At 41.9% G+C, this 23,105-nt stretch overlaps 2 protein-coding genes across 3 annotated transcripts in view; one reads left to right on the top strand and one right to left on the bottom strand.

Annotated features, from left to right (window-relative positions):
* The window catches only part of DCAF10 (DDB1 and CUL4 associated factor 10), a 64,392-nt gene extending 49,007 nt beyond the window's left edge, over window positions 1-15,385 (bottom strand). The window contains exons 1-2 of one of the 2 annotated variants that reach the window (XM_042965259.1): window positions 15,306-15,385; window positions 2,327-2,480 (exon numbers count right to left, since the gene is read on the bottom strand). The gene's annotated coding sequence lies outside the window, so the exon portion shown is untranslated. Of the gene's footprint in view, window positions 1-2,326; window positions 2,481-15,220; window positions 15,261-15,305 lie in introns of those variants that run through there. The other variant, XM_042965260.1, reaches the window with a different exon arrangement.
* A 255-nt stretch (window positions 15,386-15,640) lies between these two features.
* EXOSC3 (exosome component 3) lies at window positions 15,641-22,193 on the top strand. The gene is made up of 4 exons (XM_007089311.3): window positions 15,641-17,159; window positions 17,901-18,050; window positions 20,557-20,708; window positions 21,741-22,193. Exons 1-4 carry the CDS (start codon window positions 16,839-16,841, stop codon window positions 21,940-21,942), a joined length of 825 nt encoding a protein of 274 aa, XP_007089373.1. The 5' UTR covers window positions 15,641-16,838; the 3' UTR covers window positions 21,943-22,193.
* The last annotated feature ends 912 nt before the right edge of the window (window positions 22,194-23,105 follow it).

Raw genomic sequence — 23,105 nt, 5'->3', positions numbered from 1 at the left:
ACAGGAAGGCCACAGCCTTGGTGTCAAAGTACAACCCACACATACCTTCTTAGGATATTTATAACTTGCAGTGTTACCTCTAAAGGTATACGTGATTTTTTTGATAAGTGATTTTATGAAATTTAGACTGTGAATGTTATAACTAAACCAAGACACTTCTTAGAATTTACATTTTACTGATTTCCTACCTTTTCACAAGGGGCTGGTGATGCTCATTCATTTATAAGAATAAATTAATAACAAGCCTTAATATCAATAAAGTACTTTGCAAAGTTCTTTCACACATCCTTCTCCACAACTCTGTCAGGTAGGTAAGGCAGGTATCACTATTCCCAGTTTACAGATAAGGAAACTAAGGCCCAGAGAGGTTGAGTGACTTGGCCAAGGCCATACCAAAAGAGGCAGCCTTGGAATTTTGACACTGGGTTTTCAGTATATTTCCTAATGGGATGTTACAGCAGACAACTATTGGCTGCTACCCAGCAGCCATTTCTTCCCTCCTCCCTTGACAACGGAACCTGCATATTGTTCAGATACCAGATTGCCATGGTTTTCCGGTAAGGTTAAGCCCTTCCCCAACTCTAGTGGGTAAATCCTGATTTGTCTAAACCAATTGTGATTATTCTATTCTACTTCTCAGTGACTGGTCTAGGAATGGGCATGTGACACCATCCTGCTCAGTAAGAAATGAGGGGAAATTAGCTGGGAACCTTCTTCTCCCTCCAAAAGGAGTATGAGGAAGGGGGGGCACCCTCCTAACCCCTTCCAGAAGTTGTGCAAGGATGTAATGTTTGCTGCTGCTATAGGTATCTTTTGACTGGGAGGGGACAAGTGTGAGCCCAGAGTCATCACACTGAGGAAGACAGAACCAAAAAATGCTAAAAGCCTCATCATGCTGTATCACTTAGCCACTGGATTAAACAACCCAGGAATCACCCTGTCTGTGGATCTGCTGTTATATGAGACACTGAACTGTCCTTATAGTTACATGAACTGAACTGGATTTTCTGTTACCTGTAGGGCAAAGAACCCTGATAACAGATGCTAACAACTCATTAATGGGCTAGAAGACATAATATAAAGAATCATATATATCAGCCAGGGGCAGGGGCTGAGGAAGAGGTGGGGAAGTGGAGAGGTTATGGACAGGTGAAGGTGGTACCAAGGGAGAAGCTAGGCCTCCAGACCTTTCCCTGCAGAGCAGGTGGGTTTTTATCTTTCTTATATAATGGATTTCCATACAAGATTTTGTTTGGAAAAAAATCCTTTAAGTTCTACCACCAAGTTTGAAAAACAAAAGCTTATAGCAAATGTCTATGCTCAAAGAAGGGTCTTATAATTTGGCAACATAGGTACCAACTTTCAAAAGTACCCTGAGAAAATAATTTGGGAATGTTAAAAAAAAGATAAATTACAAGTTCTAAATGTCCAAGATTGGGAGATTGCTGAAATAAATTAAAATATGTCTAATATATAATGCTATATTATGCAGCCACTAATTATAATGATGTTTTGACCTGTAAAATGTCCATGGTAACACGATTTCATTTTCAAAAGTTATATGCGGGGCACCTAGGTGGCTCAGTATTTTTAAAAGTTACATGTGGGACGTCTGGTGGCTCAGTATTTTAAAAAGTTACATGTGGGGCACCTGGGTGGCTCAGGCAGTTAAGCATCCGATTCAGCTCAGGTTATGATCTCGTGGTTTGTGAGTTTGAGCCCCATGTCGGGCTCTGTGCTGACGGCTTGGAGCCTGGAGCCTTCTTCGGATTCTGTGTCTCCCTCTCTCTCTGCCCCTTTCCCACTCACGCTCTGTCTCTCTCAAAAATGCATGAATGTTAAAATGTTAAAAAGTTACATGTATATTTATACAAAGAAAATAAGGGGAAACAACACATCAAAATGCTAAAAGTGGCTTACCTGGGTGGAATCAGATAATTTTTATTATTTTTGAGTTTTCTGCTTAATTTTTCTTATTTTTCAACATGTAATTATAGAAGAAGCAAGGTACCGCTCACACTTTAAGCAGCTAGCTTGGATGTCAGTGGTTCTATCTCCACACCATATTACAGTGCTAAAGTAAACTATTATAAAACAAACCTCAGAAGTTTGTTTGGGCAGAGGACTGAATGACAAAGAAGAGTCCCAGAACATGAGAGCCTGAGAGGAAAAAAGTATGTCCTTCTGATTGGGACACAACTGGTCCCCAAAAGAAGGGTTTGCCCACAATGGACACTAGGGCAGACTGGGGCAACCTGTTCCAGGGCTTCCTTTCTGGCTGACACAGTCTGTACTGGCTGACTCCCTGCATGAGGGAGGGTCTTACCTCCTTTTCTGCCTCCTACATGAGCTCTATAATGTCAAAAGGCAGGTCCTTCTTGTAAGGAACAGGGTAACGGCTAATGGGTTTGGACTTCTCCTCCTTCTGAGTCCCATAAAGGCGCAAGTTCAGGATCACCACAGGCAACTTTTCCCAAAACCTATTTGTCACAAAGGAAACAGAGACAGGTTTAGGTGGACTACTGAAGAAATGGCTTGGATAGCTAGTCTGTATATCTGGGCCTAAAGAATAGAGATTTACAAATAGGGTCTACCTCCTGGAACAACTCCCACTGACTATAAATCCCCTGTCTTGAGCAATCATGAAAAGGATTCTCAGCTCAGTAAGAAACAATATTGTAATCAGTTAGTAATGTCTCACATGGGCAGGCAATATGAGGGCATGGTGGCCCAGGTAACATTATTTGCAATAGGTTAGACAGATGTTTGAGCCTGCATTCAAATCCAGAATTGTATGATTCCAAAGTCTATGCTTTTCCCACTTTTCAGTCCTATCTGTTAAAAAAAAAAAAAAAGTCTAAATAAAAAAATGTAAAAAACTAACAATATTCTAAATGAAGAGTAGGAAACAAACAAACACATAAATTTGAATGGGCCACCCCTTTGTGCCTTTTACCACACAAAGTTCCAAGAGGGGTGCTTTTCTGGAAAGTTCAGTGTGGTCAGGCTATCTATGAAAGATAGTGTAATGCAGGGCTGTCTGAAGCCAGGAGTGCCTGGATCCAAACCCTGACTTAGCAAATATGTGAGCAGAGGCAGGACCCTCAGCTTCATCTATAAAGAATGGATAATAATATCAAATTCACAGAGCCGTTATGAGGATTTAATGAGTTAATACATATAAAGCTCTTAAAACAGAGCCTTGCTCTTTGTATATACTACATATTAAATGAGGAGCATCTGGTTGGCTCAGTCAGTTGAGCATCCAACTTCAGCTCAGGTCATGATCTCATGGCTCATGATTTCGAGCCCCACATTGGTCTCTGTGCTGACAGCTTGGAGCCTGGAGCCTGCTTCAATTTCTCCTTCTGTCTCCTTCTGTCCCTCCCCGACTCAAGCACTGTCTCTCTCAAATATGAATAAACATTTAAAAAAAGTGAAATGTTACAGGTTTAAAATAAGGGTGTTATAAAAGTATATTGGGGTACACCGTGAATCTATCAATTGACATTTGCTTACATATTCAATGCTGGGCCCACAGAAAAGATTTGGAAACTCCCCTCACACCCTCTAGGAACTGTGGATGGGCCCTATCTACTGTGGCAGCCCACACACCTGGCATTCACACCTGACACCTCACCTCGGTACCTCCTACTGAAGGGGAAGGTCTAGGCTGTCAACCTTTGTAGCTTTTTTTTTTTTTTTAATTTTTTTTTTAACATTTATTTATTTTTGAGACAGAGAGAGACAGAGCATGAACGGGGGAGGGGCAGAAAGAGAGGGAGACACAGAATCTGAAACAGACTCCAGGCTCTGAGCTGTCAGCACAGAGCCCGACGCGGGGCTCGAACCCACCAACCGCGAGATCATGACCTGAGCCGAAGTCGAACCTTTGTAGCTTTTTAACTTCAGCTTCCCCTACCTACCAACTAGTATGGGGCAAGTAACTGAGCAACCAGGCCACAGACTAGCCACTGATCCATGAGGCTGTCAAGCCAAAAAGCTCTGTCCACACAGATTCATACTCTATGGGAGCTGAACTGGGAAATCAGAAGTGAGTTAGTTGGCAATGAGAATTTGGGCCGAAAAGTAATGAGGTAAAACAGGCCACTGGAGTCGTGATGGTCATGAGCACACCAAAGGAATGAGAGAGAAATCATGAGTAAGCAGCAGTTACAAGGGAGAGAAAAAATTCAGGGTAGAGGGTAAGGAAGAAAGTTGGTGGTAGGAGGAGGTGCAGATAGAGCAGCTGAGACTTGTTCATGGCAAAGTTCCTAGGATCTTGCTGCAGGGCTCCCTTAAAGTACCAGAATGAACTCTCAGTTTGTTTCCTTCTGGCATGACTGCTTGGTGTTGCCATACTTGTGATAGGTTTTCCAGAGCATTGACAAGAAGAATCAATAACAACCAAGAAAGCAATTGTGTCATTTCCATCTGGGAACCTTCGGTAACTCAAAGGAAACAATGTAGTCAGGAATGAAATGGTCCTACCATATAAGCTTAAAAAAACATAAAATATAAAAAGCAAACACTTATATAATAATACATGCCTAATACTATGCTGGCTGTTTTATATTAACTCAAAACTCAAGTTGTGTTGGTATGTTATTATCCCCATTTTAGAGATGAGAAAACAACAGCCACAGAAAAGATAAGTCACAGAGCCTGCAAGTGGTAGAGACAGGATTCAAATCTAGGCAGTCCAGCTCCAGAGTCCACAATCATAACCATGTGCTGTGCTGTTCTGTGTATAGAGCTCACTGCCAAGGATGGCAATTACTTTTTTAAAACCCCTCAACTCCGAGCCACTCTACAAATCTCAGGTCTGGTCCTTCTTTTCCCCTAACCACTTGTTAACATTTTCATTGTGAACCTCTGAATAACCAGAATACTATTAAAAAGAACAACTTCCATTTGAGTAAAGTACTACACCAGGATTATCAATTCGAGTTTTGTAGACATTATCTCTGAACCTTAAGTTGTTATCACCACTGTATCTCTCTCTACTGAAGCAGCCAGATTCAGCTACCACAAGGCTTAGTGATGCCATTTGCTTCATCAAAGGAAAATGAAGGTGGAAGTTCAAAATGAAGCCTGCTGTTAGCCTACTGAAGCAGCAAGAAATAAGACTATGTACCTGGCACAGCAAGGAGGTGCTTGTGTGACTCTGGGCGCCGGCTGAGTAAAGACTTAGCCACTCTGCCACCTTCCGGTTATAGAGGGCACTAAGTCCTGGCAGTCACGCTTGAACTTCAGACACCCCTGAGACAGTAGGAAAGTAGCTGTATCCCTGACTCTGCGCACTGTGCCAGCTTATTTGCTGGTTTGGTAGTAAACTGAAGTAAAAGGAACCCAAAGGTGATACTATTCTTGCCAATCTTTGAACCCATACTGGGTTCTGGATTAACTCATTAAAAACGGAAAATTTCAAGTGAAATCTGATCATTAAATGTTAACTCAATTGTTTTTCCCACAGGTGTGCATGTAGCAGCATTGGTGGCCACAGAGGCTGTTTTTTGGCTACATAGAAGTTTACTATACTAGTCTGTCAACTTTTATGTGTTTGGAGCCGTCTATAATAAAACATTAAAAGGGGTGCCTGGGTGGCTCTGTCAACTAAACGTCCAACTCTTGATTTCACCTCAGGTCAGGATCTCATGGTTCGTGGGTTCAAGCCCCATGTCAGGTTCTGCACTGACTGCAGAGAGCCTGCTTGGGATTCTCTCTTCCTCTCTACCTGCCCCTCTCCTGCTTGCATGCTCTCTCTCTCAAAATAAATAAATAAATGTTTAAAACAAAATTAAAAGCCACACTTAAAATTTTTTTTTAATCTGTGGAACAAATACACACAAAAGTCTGCAAGCTGTTAGCTTACAAATGTTAGCTTAAAAAGCCAGCTATGAAAGCATCTGAGTTATGAACATGGGCACAGTACTTGACATTCTTAGGTGAGTGGATAAATGAGTTATTATTGGAGAGCTATAGTTTAAACATTTGTTTCGTAAAAAATCAGACACTTCACTATTCTAAAATACAGAGACTGGGCTCCACTACCAGTCTTCATAGTACAGCACAATCTAAAAATAAAAAATTGGTAAACTGGATGTCATCAAAATGCAAAATATGCTTCAAAAGATAGTTACAAAAATGAAAAACAGGCCACAGACTGTGAGAAAAAAATTGTAAATCATATATCTGGTAAAGGGTTTATATCCAGAATATGTTTAAGAGTATCTTATAACTCAATAAAACAGGCTACACAATTTAAAAATGGGCAGAGGTGCCTGGGTGGCTCAGTTGGTTAAGCATCTGATTCTTGGACATGATCTCATGGTTCATGGGTTCAAGCCCCGCATCCAGCTCTGTGCTGACAGCTGGAGATTTTCTCTCTCTCTCTCTCTCTCTCTCTCTCTCTCTCTCTCTCTCCTCTCCCCTGCTCATGCTCTCTCTCTCTCTCAAAAATAAATAAACATTTCAAAAAATAAATAAATACAGGCAAAAGATCTGAATAGACATTTCATCAAGTAAGATCTACAAATGTCTATTAAGCATATTAGTCATTAGGAAAATGCAAATTAAAATCACAGTGAGATAATATTCACACCTACCGAGATGAATTTAATCAAAAGGACAATAATCAGTGTTAGGATGTGGAGAAACTAGAACCTTTATACATTAGTGGTGGAAATGTAAAATGGGGCAACTTAGAAAAATTTGGCAGTTTCTTGAGAGGTTAAAAATAAATTTATCAGAGGCACCTGGGTGGCTCAGTTAGTTGGTTGAGCATCTGACTTCTGCTCAGGTCATGATCTAGCAGTTCGTTAATGCGAGCCCTGCATTGGGTTTACTGCTGTCAGCACACAGAGGCCGCTTCGGATCCTCTGTCTCCTTTCTCTGCCCCTCCCCTGCTCACACTCTTTCTCAAAAATGAAAATAAAACATTAAAATTTAAAAAAAAATTTTAACATTCATTTTTGAGAGACAGAGTGAGTGGGGGAGGGGCAGAGAGAGAGAGGAAGACACAGAATTTGAAGCAGGCTCCAGGCTCTGAGCTGTCAGCACAGAGCCCAATGCGGGGCTCAAACTCACCGACTGCGAGATCATGACCTGACCTGAAGTCAGACGCTTAACTGAGCCACCTAGGCACCCCAAACATTAAAAAATTTTAAATAAATAAATATATCATACAACCCAGCAATTCCACTCCTAGGTACCCTATCCAAGAGAAATGAAAACATACATCCACAGAAAGACTTGTATGCAAATGTTAAAAGCATTATTCATAATAGCCAAAAAGTGAAAACAACCCAAATGGTCATCAACTTGTAAATGGATAAACAAAATGTGGTGTATCCATACAACAGAATACTATTCAGAAATAAAAAGGAATGATTTACTGCTAATATATGCTACAAACACAGATGAACCACAAAACATGTTAAATGAAAGAAATCAGACACAGAAAATCTATACATTGTATGATTCCATCCATATGAAATGTCCAGAAATGGCATACTAGAGAGACAGAATATAGATTAGTGATTCCATGGGGCTGGGGTAGAATGTGAATTGATTGCAAGTGGGCACGAAGGACCTTTTTAGGGTGACCAAAATGTTCTAAAGGATGTTCGTGATGGTTGCACAACTCATAAACCTACTAAAAAAATCACTGAATTGTATATTTAAAGTGGGTGAAATTTACAGTATGTAAATTACACCTCATTAAAGCAGTTTTTTAAATGCTGCATGTAATTGGCAGGGTCGGGGAGCAGAAATACCATATTTTGTTTTAGAGTGAGATTTGGGGAAAGTTTCACAAGCATGGAAGAAGAGCTAACCTCCGTGCCTTTCCATAGCTGTTTAAAGGCTCTGACAACTAAGTAATCCCTAGAGTCTCACCCAGGTGTACAGATTTTGAGTTTCTCAGCTTAATCATCACTAAATCCAGTACTAGCAGACTTCTGTTGATACAGAGACAAATGGCCCATACAATGGTGAACTGGCCATACACTTAGACCATAAAGGAGGTTTTAAAAAGGTATAAACCCACTGGACAACAAGAAGAATAGATAATAGCAGATAAAAGTTTTCAACAAATGTAAGATAAAACAGAAGAAGTGGTAACTAGCAGAGGATAGTTTCCAACTGAAATAGCTGCAGGTGGCCTTCTGAACACAGGTGAGACTATTTGCTGTCTATTTGCTGCACAGAACCCTGGGGAGACCCAGCCCTTGAAGGTACAGACATTATGTATGGTAACAGGCTGATAGGAGGTGGAGCAGCTCAAAGTCTGTATACCACTTGGTCCCCTAACCCAGTGGCCAGGCTGCTTTCCCCACCTCCACCCCCAAAACAATGGCTAGTTCTTTTCTAAAGAAACGAACTGCAGATGATGGTGGCTGCCTCTAGATAGGAACTAGAGGAACTTTTTTCACTTTTCCATCTGAAACTGTACCCATTAAAGAGTTATTCCTACTTTCCCCCTCCCACAGCCTCTGGCAACCACAGCTATTTTTCAAAAAGCCTTATAGACTTTTATCTCTACAAGATTTTTTGAAAACCAGCTACAGTACCTGAAACTAATGTAACATTGTATGTCAACTACAGTCAAATAATTTTTTTTTTTAAAGTCTTGTAGACTTTCAAAATAAATCACTTCTCTATACATTATTTAGATGAAAGTTAGAAGTGAATTTTTGCGGGGGTGGTGGCGATGGTGGTGGTGGTTCATATTACTGTTTTTCCTCAAATATATTGTTTTTAGCCTAGAGAAAAAGTATGTTAAGTAATCCCTCCAGGGATCCGTGACATAAAATATTCATAAAGCTGGAGAAATATTTAGCAAGCTTATGTTAAGAGATCTTCCTCGTAGAGAAACTCCTTCATAGACTTTGATGCAATGCATTTGACATACCAGTTTCTACATTCCAGGCATGTGCATGTGTATAAATTTGGTAGTTTCAGTCTCATGTTTCCTGCTATGATAAATTATGGACAGTGAGCTATGGAAACAGATGAGGAGCAGTCAGCTCCAAGCCAGTATCAGAAAATATTCCCTGGGCAATCCAGCCCAATTTTGAAGGAAAGGTTAAGAAGGGAGAGGGAGATTGGTTTGCTACATTAAGAATTTTAAGCAGAGGGCATACATGGCTTGAATGGCACAGATCAGGGTACGTATGTGATAAATACGTGATGTGGTATTACTCAGAAGAATGAAAGTCAGAGAGAAACAGGATAAAGGTGGCAGAGTGAGCTGAGGCCAGTTGTCAGTCTTGGATGCCCCCTGGAGTTTAGGCAGGTGAAAGGCATGGTCAAAGCTGTTTATTTTTTGTTTGTTTTGCAATAACTTTTTCCATTATTTGCTCCATCATGCTGAACAGTCATCAAGACGATATCTAGATTTCCTATCTCCACACTATTTTTTCAATTATGAAAAGTTTCAAACAAACTAGAATTGAATTAAAAAACCAGGGGGGGTTGCCTGGGCGGCTTAGTCGGTTGAGTGTCCGACTTTGGCTGAGGTCATGATCTCACGGTTCAAGTTCTGCGCCTGGCTCTGTGCTGACAGCTCAGAGCCTAGAGCCTGGAGCCTGGAGCCTGCTTCGGATTCTGTGTCTGTCTGTCTGTCTCTCTGCCCCTTCCCTGCTCGTGCTGTTTCTCTCAAAAATAAACAAACATTAAAAAATTAAAAAATAAAACAAACCAGGGGCACTAGGTGGCTCAGTCGGTTAAGTGTCCAACTCTGGCTCAGGTCGTGATCTCATGGTTTGTGAGTTCAAGCCCCGCATCGGGTCTGCTGTCCGTGCAGAGCCTACTTTGGATCCTCTGTCCCCCTTTCTCTCTGCCCCTCCCCCACTTGTTCTTTCTCTCTCCCTCCCTCCCTCCCTCCCTCTCTCTCCCTCTCTCTCTCTCCCCCAAAAATAAACATTTAAAAAAATAACAAAAAAATCACAACCATATGCCCATCATCCAGGTTCAACAATTACTAGATTTTTTGTTACATTTGCGTCACATATCTCTCTCCTTTTTCTGTGGAAATATTCCTTTTACTGTGGTAAACATAAACTTTACCATTTTAACCATTTCTAGGTGGACAGTTCAGTGGCATTAAGTACATTGATATTGCTGTGCCACTGCCATCTCCAGGTTTTTCATCTTCCCAAACTGACACTGAACTCATGAAACAATAACTTTCATTCTCTTTTCTCCCTGCCCCCTGTAACTTTTTGTCTCTGCAGATTTATCTATTCTGGATATTTCGTATAAACAGAATTGTAGCCTTTTGTATCTGGTTTCTTTCACTTGGCATACTGTTCTCTAGACTCAACCACATTGTAGCATTTATCAATACCTTTTGTTCTCTTTCAGGATTAAATAATATCCCATTATATGCCACATTTTGTTTTCCCATTATCAGCTGATGTTCATTTATATTGTTTGTGCTTTTTGGCTAGTTTGAATAATTCTGCTACGAACATTTACGTGCAGTTTTTGTATAGACACAGGCTTTCAATCTTTGGGTTATATCCTAGGAGTGGAATTGTTGTGTTATATGGTACCTGTGTGTTACACTTTTTGAGGAACTGTCAAACTTTTCCAAAGTTTTACATTTTACACTCCCACCAGCAACATGGGGTTCCAATTTCTCCACATCATCACCAACACTTAAATTATTATCTTTTTAATTATAGCCATCCTAGTGGGGGGTAAAATGGTATATCATTAAGGTTTTACTTTGCATTTCCTGGACTAATTACTTTAAGCATCTTTTCATGTGTTTCTTAGCCATTCGCATATTCTCTTTGAAAAAATGTCAATTTGGGGGCGCCTGGGTGGCTCAGTCGGTTAAAGCGTCCGACTTCGGCTCAGGTCATGATCTCACGGTTCGTGGGTTTGAGCCCTGCATCGGGCTCTGTGCTGACAGCTCGGAGCCTGGAGCCTGCTTCAGATTCTGTGTCTCCCTCTCACTCTGCTCCTCCCCTGCTCACACTGTTTCTGTCTCTCAAAAATGAATAAATGTAAAAAAAAAAAAAATTAAAAAAAAGAAAAGAAAAAATGTCAATTTGGATCCTTTGTCCATTTTTAAATTGGGTCACTTGTGTACTACTGAGTTGTAGATGTTGTTTATATGTTCTAGATACATGTCCCTTATCAAATACATGATTTTCAAATATTTTCTCCCATTCAGTGGGTTGTCTGTTCACTTTCTTAATGCTGTCTTGGAAGCACAAAAGTTTTGATAAAGTCCAACTTTTTTTCTTTGGGTGTTTGTGCTTTTGTTGGTGTCCTAAGAAACCACTGGCAATCCAAGGTCAAAAAACTCAGCTCTATGTTTTCTTTTAAGAGTTGACTTCATTGTTTTGCATGTGGACATCCAGTTGTCCCAACACCATTTGTTGAACTATTTTTTTCCCTTGCTTGTCTTCGTACCCCTATCCAAAACCAGTTGCTCACAAATGTGAGTTTTTCTATGTTCTGAATTTTTTTCCCCATTGATTTATGTCATGATACCAGTACTGTCTTGATTACTGTAAGCCTTGTAGTAAGATTTAAAATCAGAAGTGTAAATTCCCCAACTTTGTTCTTTTTCAAGTTTTTTGTCTGTTTTTGCTATTCAGGGTCTCTTGAATTTCCATATTAATTTTAGGGTTGATTTGTCAATTTTTGCAATGAAGACAGTAGGGATTTTGATAAGGATTGCTTTGAATCTGTGTATTAATTTGGGGAGTACTATTATCTTAACAATATTAAATCTTCTGATCAATGAACAGGAGGTACTTCTCCAAGTATTAAGATATTTAATTTCTGGGGTGCCTGGATGGCTTAGTTGGTTAAATGTCCGACTTTTGGTTTGGCTCAGGTCATGATCTTATGGTTCATGGGTTCAAGCCTTCACACACTGTCTGCATGGAGCCTGCTTGGGCTTCCCTCTCTGCCCCTCCTCCCCCCCCACCAAAATAAATACTTTTTAAAAAAAAAATAATTTTTGATAGAGAGCACGTGGGAGCAAGGGGCAGCGAGACAGGGAGAGAGAGAGAGGGAAGAGAGAGTATGGAGCCCGAAGCAGGGCTCAAACTCCCAAACCGTGAGATCATAATCTGAGCCAAAGTTGGATGCTTAACCAACTGCACCACCCAGGCGCCCCAATAAAAACTTTTTGAGAAGATATTTTGGGGCACTTGGGTGGTTAAGTCAGTTAAGTGACCAACTCTTGGTTTTTGGCTCAGGTCATGGTATCACAGTTCATGAGTCTAAGCCCCGCATCTGGCTCTGCACTGACAGTGAGGAGCCTGCTTAGGATTCTCTCTCTCCCTCTCTCTCTGCCCCTCCCCTGATTGCATGCTCTCTCTCTCTCTCTCAAAATAAATAAATAAACTTTTTTAAAAAAAGATATTTAATTTCTTTCAATAATGTTCTATAATTTCCAGAGTTTAAGCTTAGCATTTCTTGGGTTAAATTTATTCCCAAATGTTTTATTCTCCTTGATACTACTATAAATAGAATTGTCTTAATTTCAGTTTTCCAAATGTATAGAAATGCAATTGATTTTTGTATATTGTTCTTGAATCTAGCAACCCTGCTGAACTCATTTGTTTAACAGTTTTTCTTGAGTGGATTCCTTAGCATTTTCTATGTACCTGATTATATCACAGGCAAATAGAGTTTTACTTCTTCCTTTCCAGTCTGGATACCTTTTATTCCTTTTTCTTCCTGAACTGTGTGGGATAGAACCTCCAGTACAATACTGAATAGAAGTGGAGAGAGCAGACTTCCTTGTCTTATTCCTGATCTTCGGGAGAAAGTTTTCAGTCTTTCACCGTTAAGTACGATGTTAGCTGTAGGTTTTCGTAGATGCCCTTTATTAGGTTGAGGAGGTTCTTTTCCAATCCTAGTTTATTGAGTGTCTTCATCACGACAGGGTGTTGGACTTTTTAAAACGCTTTTTTTTTTTTTTTAATCTACTCAGGTAATAACGTGGCTTTTGCCTTTTGGTATGGTAAATTAATTGATGTCAGATGTTAAAAGACTACAATTGTAGGATAAATCCCATTTGGTCATGGTTTATAACCCTTTTTGTAGAATGCTGGATTCAGTTTGCTAGTATTTTGTTGAGAATTTTGTGTCTATCTTAATAAGGAATAATCATTTGTAGTTTTCTTTTCCGGCAGTATCTTTGGTTCGGATACCAGGGTAATACTGGCCTCATAGAATGCATTGGTATATGTTCCCCCCTCTTCTATTTTTTTAAGAGTTGGCAAAGGATAGATATTCTTTAAATGTTTGGTAGAATTCATCAGTGTGGACCTGGGCCGACTCTACTGCTGTTACCAACAAGTCTATTGATATCACAACTTGATGAGACCTTGAGCCAGTTACCAAAGTACAGCCACGATGGTCTAAACTCACCGTTACTGCTTGCTCTGAGAAAATGGATCTGGACCTTTAAAACACTTTTCCTTTCCTATCTAACACAAAGACAGGCTTTGTAGGCAGAAAGCCCTGCAGAAGCATTTCAGGAAGAATAGGTTTTGCTTACTGGTACACTCCTGCAGCAGGGCAGCTTCTCTAGTATCGGCTCCTTCTTCTCTTGGTGGCCAGAAGCACCCACAAGTTTTCCCTGGCGCCCTCCCAGGCAGTCTTGTAGCGGGGGCTTCCAGGTGACACTTCCCCAGGAATAGCTTTCCCCGGAACCACAGAAGTGCCAGCAAATTCTGGAGAGTGGATTTCAAAGCAAGTTCCACTGCCACAGGTTCCCGGTGACTGCTTACATTTAATGAGCCATGACCATGTTCTCTCCAGCAAGGACTCACTCAATCAGTCCTGGACAGCAGGGAGAGATTTCCTCAGATGTGCTATCTCAACTGTAGGCATAATGGCTGTTCCTTACATCTGCTATTCGTATACTCTTCAAAACTCTCTCTAGTTTTTTATTTGTGATTATTTATGATTTGCTTATTTGTGATTAAAAACATCTGTAGCAAAAAAAAAAAATCCATAGCAAGGAGATTCATTTAAAGTGATAATTGTGAGCATCTAAATTCTTTACTTGAATAACGACACTAACAATACTTACATGGGCTCTTAATTTCTGTACATAAATCAGCATGTAGTTCATTTGTAATTTTTAGAAACCAGTAAACTAAAAAAATCTTAAAGGTTCATTCAAATACCACTTCCTTTGGGACACCTATCCTGACTCCCACCTTTCTCCCACGTTCAGGTAACCATTTCATCCTGTCTACCCTTGCGACTGACGCCCTCATCAAGTTGTTACAGCCACCTTAGCCCTTGGTATTTTCATGTGAAGACAGCTAACTCCTCCAGGGCAGGGGTCATGATTCAGCTGATTCCCTGGCTCACTTCCTGACTCAGAGCAAATGCTCAACTAGTGTTGTTGACTGAAAGGAAAAAACACAAACAAAAATCCGCCCAATTTCACCAGTCAACAAAGAAAGGCAACCATGACATGTTACTTTTCCAGTTTCTCAAGTCGCAAAGATTTAAAAAAAAAATTTTTTTTTTAACGTTTTATTTATTTTTGAGACAGGGAGAGACAGAGCATGAACAGGGGAGGGTCAGAGAGAGGGAGACACAGAATCTGAAACAGGCTCCAGGCTCTGAGTTGTCAGCACAGAGCCCGACGCGGGGCTTGAACTCGCAGACCGAGAGATCATGACCTGAACCGAAGTCGGCCGCTTAACTGACTGAGCCACCCAGGTGCCCCTCAAGTCGCAAAGATTTTTAAAAAGGAAGTTTGGGGAAACCGTCCGGAAGGATGTGGTCAGGTCCAACCTTTCCAAAAATCAATCTGATAACTTTGCGGAAGAAAATCCTGAGAAGTGGGGTGGTGGAAGCCAGAGCCAATTGAGGGTGGCGCCGCCCTTACAGCACGGGCTCCCAGTGGGCAGCCCCCCAACAGGCAATGGGCCTAATCCGCCTGGGCCAATCTGCTAGGCAGCCCCCACCTGGGGGCCGAGAGCTAAGCCTGTCTCGACCCGACAAGGCCTGCGTTAACTGCATGGGCTCGGCCTCCTATGCATTCCCCAGTCCCACCGCCATTTTTACATCCAGAAACGACCGCACACGCTATTTGGAAACGCCAACTTCGTACCCGCGACCCAACTGGACCCCAAAGCCAGACCTGCACGTCACAGAAGTCCTGGCCGCTGCGGGGAACCAGGCTCCACATACTCGCTGGCGGTCTGGACTCCCCACTCACCCGCACGCGGAAGGACCTCAGCATCTCCGGGGCCCTGCCCACCACGCGCCCACCACGCCAGCCACGGCCGGGCGCTCTCACTCACCAGAGGCGGCAGAGCGCCGAGGTAGCGAAGCACACCCCTGGCAGCACGCGGCTCAAAGCCCGGCGTCCTTCCCGCGCGCCACACCCCCTGGGCCTGCCCCTTGGGGGTGTGTCGGGAGGGTCCCGCCCGGGAGGAGCTGCGGCCTGCCCCTCCCGGCCCAGCTTCCGGTCTTCGGGCGACGGCACACTGCAGAATGCCTTACGTCTTCTGTGGACCTAGGAATGAGCCAGGAGGGTACCCACGTGCCTCCTCACAGGGTGGTGGACTCGGAAGACCTTCTTAGCCAGGTTTGGCCCCACTTCGGGCATGGCCTTGCTTGGGCCAGCCGCGATTCAGGTGGTCTTGGTCATCGAATACCCACTGATTCCAGAGCCTCTAGAAATGGGTTAGATTGGGGAGGAGAGAAAAAACAATCTACACCATCCCTGCTGCCAGTGTAACCGAACAAGAACACTTTAAACAATGTGACTGTAAAACAAAAGCTACATTTCAGTTGGCCTCTTAATACTCTTACTCAGTTGGCTCGTCAGCACTTTGCCAAATTTGGAGGGTATGTTAGAGATGATCGTCTTAAACATCCCCCAAATCTAATAACTCATGTTGGAAGCCAATCCCTCCCAGTCCCCAGGAGCTCTCAGCCTTATTGGGGAATCTGACCAAGCGCTAACTGGAGGTGCTAGTTTATAGAGGAAACAGTGATTTCAAGAAAGAGCCTAAAAGTAAGAGCAGTCCTGATATGCTATGGATTTGGAATTCAGCTGCTTCTCACCTGGGTACCTAGTGTACTCCATGGAATGTAGCCTCAAGGATTTAATTGCAGTTACTAATTCCTCGGACCATGTAGGGGTAGCTCAATTATGTGGAAATGCGCATGGGCATCTGTATATTTACAGGGAAAAAAGTCTGGGGACAAATACACACCAAAATGTTAACATGCATTCATTCACCCATCAGGTTTAAGACCCTGGGCTACAAAGAATGAGAACTAGCTGACAGCTAGCCGGAGACAAATGAGAGCAAGATTAATACCTTTTGTTTATTTCCTCTTTATTCTTCTCTTTGTTTTCCATGATGTGAATAGATATCTAGCAACCATTAAAAAAAGGTTTTTTGGTTTTTTTCGTTTTTTTTGGAAAAGGAAAATACTTTTCCTTCTGAGGGCGGAGTCGGAAGGAAAGGACTGACTCCCCAAGCCCCTCTGCTCGGTCCCCAAGGTTGCTACGAAACCACACCACACGTAGGAGCGTCTTGAATCCTGCGGTGCGACCTGAAACATCGGAAGTGAAGGATGTGCCATCGACTCAAGTTGCGTGTTTCGAGTGCCGATTTATAGAAAGACTGCAAGATAGGTGGCGGGGTAGAGACACTATCGCAGCCACCTTGGCGGAACCCTCCAGCCCACAGCTCGCAGGTTTCGTGGACTTAGGTTCTCCAATAGACCGCTACTACCGGAAACGGAAAGCCTTGGGCCGGCTGGAGATTGGACGCGGGGCCGGAAGCGGAAGTGGGAAATTGCTTTGGGTGGCTCCGGGTATGGCAGGGGTGGTGGCTGTCGCGGCCGAATCCCTTGCGGGAGGCAGGGCACAGGCGGCTCGCACTGTGCTAGATCAGGTGGTGCTCCCGGGTGAGGAACTGCTGCTGCCAGAGCAGGAGGACGCAGAAGGCCCAGGAGGTACCGGGGAGCGACCGCTGCGCCTGAATGCGGGGGTGCGCGCCCGGGTGCGTGTAGTGTGCGGCCCGGGCTTGCGGCGCTGTGGTGACCGCCTTCTGGTCACCAAGTGCGGCCGCCTCCGTTACAAGGAGCCCGGCGGCGGCGGCGGTGGCGTTTACTGGGTGGACTCGCAACAGAAACGGGTGAGTTGGGACTCTGGAGAGGTGGTACGGCCGTGAAAGTGATATCCCCGCTCTGGGAAGAGGCAGGGATGGGGCCCTGGATCCCTCTGTTAATGCTAGTCTAGAGCCACCGTAGTCTTGTGCCCACCTCTACATCTCCTTTAGAGGGACTGTGAACAAATGGAACGTGACTCGAGAAGGGCGGCCAGGAGAGAGGGGAGACTGGAAATCTTGGTGTATAAGAGGATAAGAACTGTTAAGACATGGTCGTCGCCTTCAAAATCCCAAAGGAGCACCAGGCGTATCTTTTGGCGTCCCAAAGGACGGAACCAGGCTCAATGAGCGGATGTCACAGGGAGTTAAATTTCTCTTAGAATAAGGAAGGACTTTAATATGGGAAAAATTGCCAATGAAATAACCTTACTTGGTTGTGAGGACCCCGTGTAGCACTAGACTTAATATGCAAGCAGAAGCTAGGGACTTTCTGATAAGGATACAAGATGTATGGGATACTGGCTGAAATGAACAGAGTATTTGAAACTGTAAACCTAAGAGTTTATGATTGATTTTCTTTTACTGAAAGTAACATATGATCAAATTTGTTGTAGATTTGTATTGATTTGTAGACTTGAATCTCACAATATTTTCTAAATATCTCTAATGACAAACAGTGAAGTAATCACTAAAGACTTGCTGAAGATAAAGTGGAAATGATTGCCATTTATGGCTGTCACTTCATTCTGGTTTTTTGTTTTTTTGTAGTATGTCCCAGTGAAAGGAGACCATGTGATTGGCATAGTGACAGCTAAATCTGGAGATATATTCAAAGTTGATGTTGGAGGGAGTGAGCCAGCTTCTTTGTCTTACTTGGCATTTGAAGGTGCAACTAAAAGAAACAGACCAAATGTGCAGGTAACGATGGGGACCTTTGCTTTCAAAAATAAGAAAAAGCATCGAAATATCCATCAACACTCAAATATCCAGAATGCTACCTGAATTCTCTCTTAAGCATGACTTACTTTCCCACTTCTCTGGGTTGATCTCTGAGCATCTGTGTAATCACTTCAGGCTGTAAGAGTTTTTTTCCAGTGTCCAGCTCTGGGACTAGAGTTGCATGCTTATTTACATTTGCTATATTGGGGGCTGTTTCATTTGTACTGAGTTAAAAGGCTATGTCCTCTCTGTTGTTATTTCTTATGTCTATATCCACTGGACAAGGAAGTGGGCCATAGGCTTCAGGAGGAAGGAGGATTAAGTAGTGCAAATTGCCATATCAGCCACCCATCCACCCTGATTGTTAAGTCCTGGGACTGCCATCTCACAACTTCAGTCGCATCACTGTTTTCCCACAAGCTCTGCTTGGAGCTGGCAGAGGAGCAATCCTGTTACCTCAGGTTTTCAATTTGGGCTCTTCTGGTAGTATAGCCACACTCTCTCTGTCTGCCCAAGCCAGAAATTTGGTGATGTCTTTGCCCCTTTTCACTAACCTCTCATGTGTCTTTAGTTGCTTAATCTTACTGATGCTGTTTGATTCTATCTCTGATCTCCTGCACATTAATTCCTGTATCCTTCCATTTTGCAAGATCAGACGTTAGCTACTTTTTGACCAGTATTGGTTAGTGACCTCCTTTTTTAAAAAAATATTTATTGAGAGAGAGAGAGAGAGAGAGAGAGAGAGAGTGCGTGTGTGAGTGGGGAAGAGACAGAGAGAGGGAGAGAGAATCCCAAGCAGGCTTTGCACCATCAGCACAGAGCCCAGTGCCTAACCAGCCAAGCTAACCAGGTGCTTCAGTGATCTTTTCATTAACATCCCTGCCTGTACACTTTTGCCCTTCTATCCAGGCTTTTGAGAGCTGACAGCCTCCTACACTCCCCTTACTCAAAAAAAAAAAATAAATAAATAAATAAATAAATAAATAAATAAATAAATAAATAAATTCTTTAACGCCTACAGATTTCCTTGGCATTATACTCCAGAAGTCTTCACTTATCTATAATTATATCCTCTGTGCAGCCATACTTGAACCACTCCAAACTATTTAATAACACTACTGAGGGGTGCCCGGGTGTCTCAGTCGGTCAAGCATCCTACTGTTGATTTCATCTCAGGTCATGATTTTACAGTTCGTGGGTTTGAGCCCTATGTCAGGTTCCGCACTGTGCAGAGACTGCTTGGGATTCTCTCTGCCCCTCCTCTGCTCGCGCTCTCTCTCCCGCTCTCAAAATAAATCTACCTTATAAAAAAAAAATAGCACTACTGAACTCATAAGTCCCTGCCCTTGTACCTTTGCTTATGCTGTTCCCTCTGTCTGGATTGCTCTTTCTGATTGCTCTATTACCTTAGCCTATGGAACACATGCTCATCTTTTGAGACTCAGGCTAAACACCACCATCTCTGTAAAACCATCCCTCATTTACAATCATCTTTCTTATAACTTTACTCTAGCACCTACTGGATTCAGTCTTAAATGAACTTGGTAATTTATATGTACATCCCCACTGCCCTCCAAGACCAAATGCTTCTGAAATGCAAAGAATGTTTTGTTCCTCTTTAGTTGCTAGTCACCAACAAATAGTAGATATAGTAGTAACAGAACAAATTCACTCTTCTCCACTCCTTTAGTTTCATCATTTTGAAGTTCAGTTCTATGAAATTAAGTAAATCTTGCCTTAAATACCAATGAATTACCATTGTTCCATGTTGCTTTGAATAATTGACATGCCTGGAGTTTTCTTCCATCAATCTTCTGTAAGTCCCTAGAGTAGTGCTATCTAATAGAACTTTCTGTGATGATGCTAGTGTTTTACATTTGCAGTGACTAGTATGGTAGTCACTGGCCATGTCATGGCTGTTGAGCATTGAAATGCGACTAATGCTGGGCGCTTGAGGGGCTCGGTGGGTTAAGTACGGACTCTTGATTTTGGCTCAGGTCATAATCTCATGGTCACGAGATTGAGCCCTGCAATGGGCTCCATGCTGGGCATGGAGCCTGCTTAAGATTCTCTCTCTTTCTCTTTCTGCCCCTTGTCCACGCATGTACGTGCATTCTCTCTCAAAAAAATAAATAACTTTTAAAAATGTGACTAATGAAATTGAGGAACTGAATTTTGAGGATCTAATTTTAATTAAATGTAAGTTTAAATAACTACATGTGGGTAATGGCTACCATATTGGATGGCGTAACCCTAAAGAATGTTCTCGTCTTTGAGATAGCTCCCATTCTGGGGAGGACACACTTGGGTAATGTTGCCTTTTTAAAGAGTCAACTCGAGTGACTCTGGGTATTCTGGAAGATAGTTGTTCCCTTAGCCACAGAAGTATACATGGCAGGCATTGCTGCCAACGGGAAAGAACCCATAGCAGCACCTATAGAATGATTTGTTGAGTGGAAATGAACTTTTTAAATTATCATTTTAGGTTGGAGATCTCATCTATGGCCAATTTGTGGTTGCTAATAAAGATATGGAACCAGAGATGGTCTGTATTGACAGCTGTGGACGAGCCAATGGAATGGGTGTGATTGGACAGGATGGTCTGCTTTTTAAAGTGACTTTGGGCTTAATTAGAAAGTAAGTCCTAATGCCTTCTGGCTTGACTGTCTTCTTTTATAATTATCCTTCTTGGAAAGCTGACTGATTTGGGGGATTGGATTCTTTGTAACAATGTCTGAATCTCCTCAAAGTTAAAAATCAGTGTCCATTTTAACACGGTTGTAAACTCATGCATTTAGTCCCATCCTCTCTTCATGTAAATACACTAAATTCAGATGTATCTGGTGGTGTAGTTTTCGTGTTGATATGAAGTCTTGGGCTTCTTTCCCAGAAAATCAGATGTGAAAACTGGCCTTTCCTCCTTCTGTCATTTGAATATAGACGCAATTTACAATTGTACAAAATCACCAGATTTCTCTAGTAATGGGGGCCAAATACAGGTAGGCTGATGTACTCTTGAAGCTTATGCAGATATTCCCATAAGATTCCTGCTATTCTGTCCTGATAGATTTAATAGTTCCCAGAGGTAGATTCTGTTAGGTTTTTAGACCTTTACCTACCCAAAGTTATGTCCTGTTAAGAGCTTTACTCTTAGAGCCACTGAGCTCAGAGCTCAGTGTTACATGCCTCTCTTTGCTACTTATTCTGCAGATTTGGACAAAGTTCAAGACAGAGAAGCAGCACCCTTGTGGTTTGAAAGTCAATATTTCTCTCCAAGTACTGAATACCAGGAAATAGTTCACATGGTCAGGAAAATAAGCTGGTTCGTTTAGCACCATAGATAATACAAAAATTACAATTCTAAAGCCTAGAATTAAGGTGCTCTGACAATACAGGAGAACTTTATATGTATTTTCTGTAAAGTTGGTGACAGAGGGACTTTGATTTCTTTGTAGAGGATATAACCCACTGTTGTGACCTGTAGTGTACTGGTAAGTGTGCTTGGATGAAAGGGGGCAGCAAATGTCATGTACCTTTTTCTCGGATGATGTTCGTGGGGATTTGAATAACTACGGAGAACTGTCCAGAAACTAAGTCTTCTGCTAAAGGATAGTCAGGTCACACCCTACCACTTGGTTAAATTTCATTTTCTTTCCTTTTCCTCACCAGGCTGCTGGCTCCAGACTGTGAAATCCTTCAGGAAGTGGGAAAACTCTACCCACTGGAGATAGTATTTGGAATGAATGGAAGAATATGGGTTAAGGCAAAAACCATTCAGCAGACCTTAATTTTGGCAAACATTTTGGAAGCTTGTGAACATATGACAGCAGATCAAAGAAAACAAATCTTCTCCAGACTGGCAGAAAGTTAGATGTAATTTTTTATGGGTCAGTTGACCCAAGAGACTATGGGTTTCCTAGGGAAAATTTTTTTCAGGTGAACCTCTCTCCCCATTAAACCGTCAGAAGACATAATGTGAATGTACACATTGTCTTATTACAGTTCTAAGTAAAATATTTTTATAAACATGTTACTAGTTGCCACCCATGTTCTTGTGGGTGAGAAAAGTCATTATAAAATAATGATGTACTTTTTTCTTTACAATAAAGTTTACTAAAAGTATTATGGTTTATTTGGTGTTAACTCCTTTAATTTGGCTGAAGTGCAGCTTCTATAATAAACTGGAATTAAGCATTAAAATAACAATTATTTTCTGGTAAAAGTAAAACATGTTCACCAGAGAAAATGAGAATAAAGTACAAAGAAGCAAATGCACTATAGACATAATGTATGTGAATATTCTTTAAATTGAAATTATAGGATTATACTTTATATACTACTTTGTAATCTACTTTGTCCACTTCAATGTTTGATGTATTTCTTATATGATTGCTATTAAAAATGAGATAGTTATAGAATATTTCATGTTCATGTTAAGATATTTTGCATATATCCAGCTTTTTGTTGGTTCTGTAAATAACACAGATGAGGATCTCTGAAGCCAAGTCCAAAACTTCCTGCCTCGGCTTTAAAAAAGAATGGTAGAAGTGATAGCGTTGGAGAGGAAATTCTTCCATGCCGTTTGATTATTGTAAGCAAAGCCTTTAGAGGTAAAAATGAAGCCTGGCAGATGATCCAGGTCAGTGTTCGGAGGTCAGAGACCTCCCTGAGAGTATGGTAAGAGTCACCCCTGAAGCCTAGCCATAGGAGGTCCCTTTTGGATGACAGAGATTATAGAACTCATTTAATACGGTGATAAAGACCAAGGAGCATTATATATTCCTAAAGATGTTTCCTGAAGACTGGGCTGTTTTTAATACAAAGATATTGATAGAATTTATCAAGTGATGATAGCTCCTTTAGGATTAAATCATGAAAGGGAGGGGAGAGAGCAGAGAAATAACATTTTGGTTCTTTGGAGCTACAGAATATATTCTCTGAATTTGCAACTGCTTAGCTTTCAAGTTTACTAACTCAAGCTGGCCAGAGTAACTGAAGCAACTATATGTAACTAAGACCTGAGAAAAGGGATCA

This window comes from Panthera tigris, chromosome D4 (assembly GCF_018350195.1).
Source record: "Panthera tigris isolate Pti1 chromosome D4, P.tigris_Pti1_mat1.1, whole genome shotgun sequence".
NCBI classification, from domain to species: domain Eukaryota; kingdom Metazoa; phylum Chordata; class Mammalia; order Carnivora; family Felidae; genus Panthera; species Panthera tigris.
The sequence above is the reverse complement of the archived record's forward strand: the minus strand, read 5'-3'. Positions and strand labels throughout refer to the sequence as shown.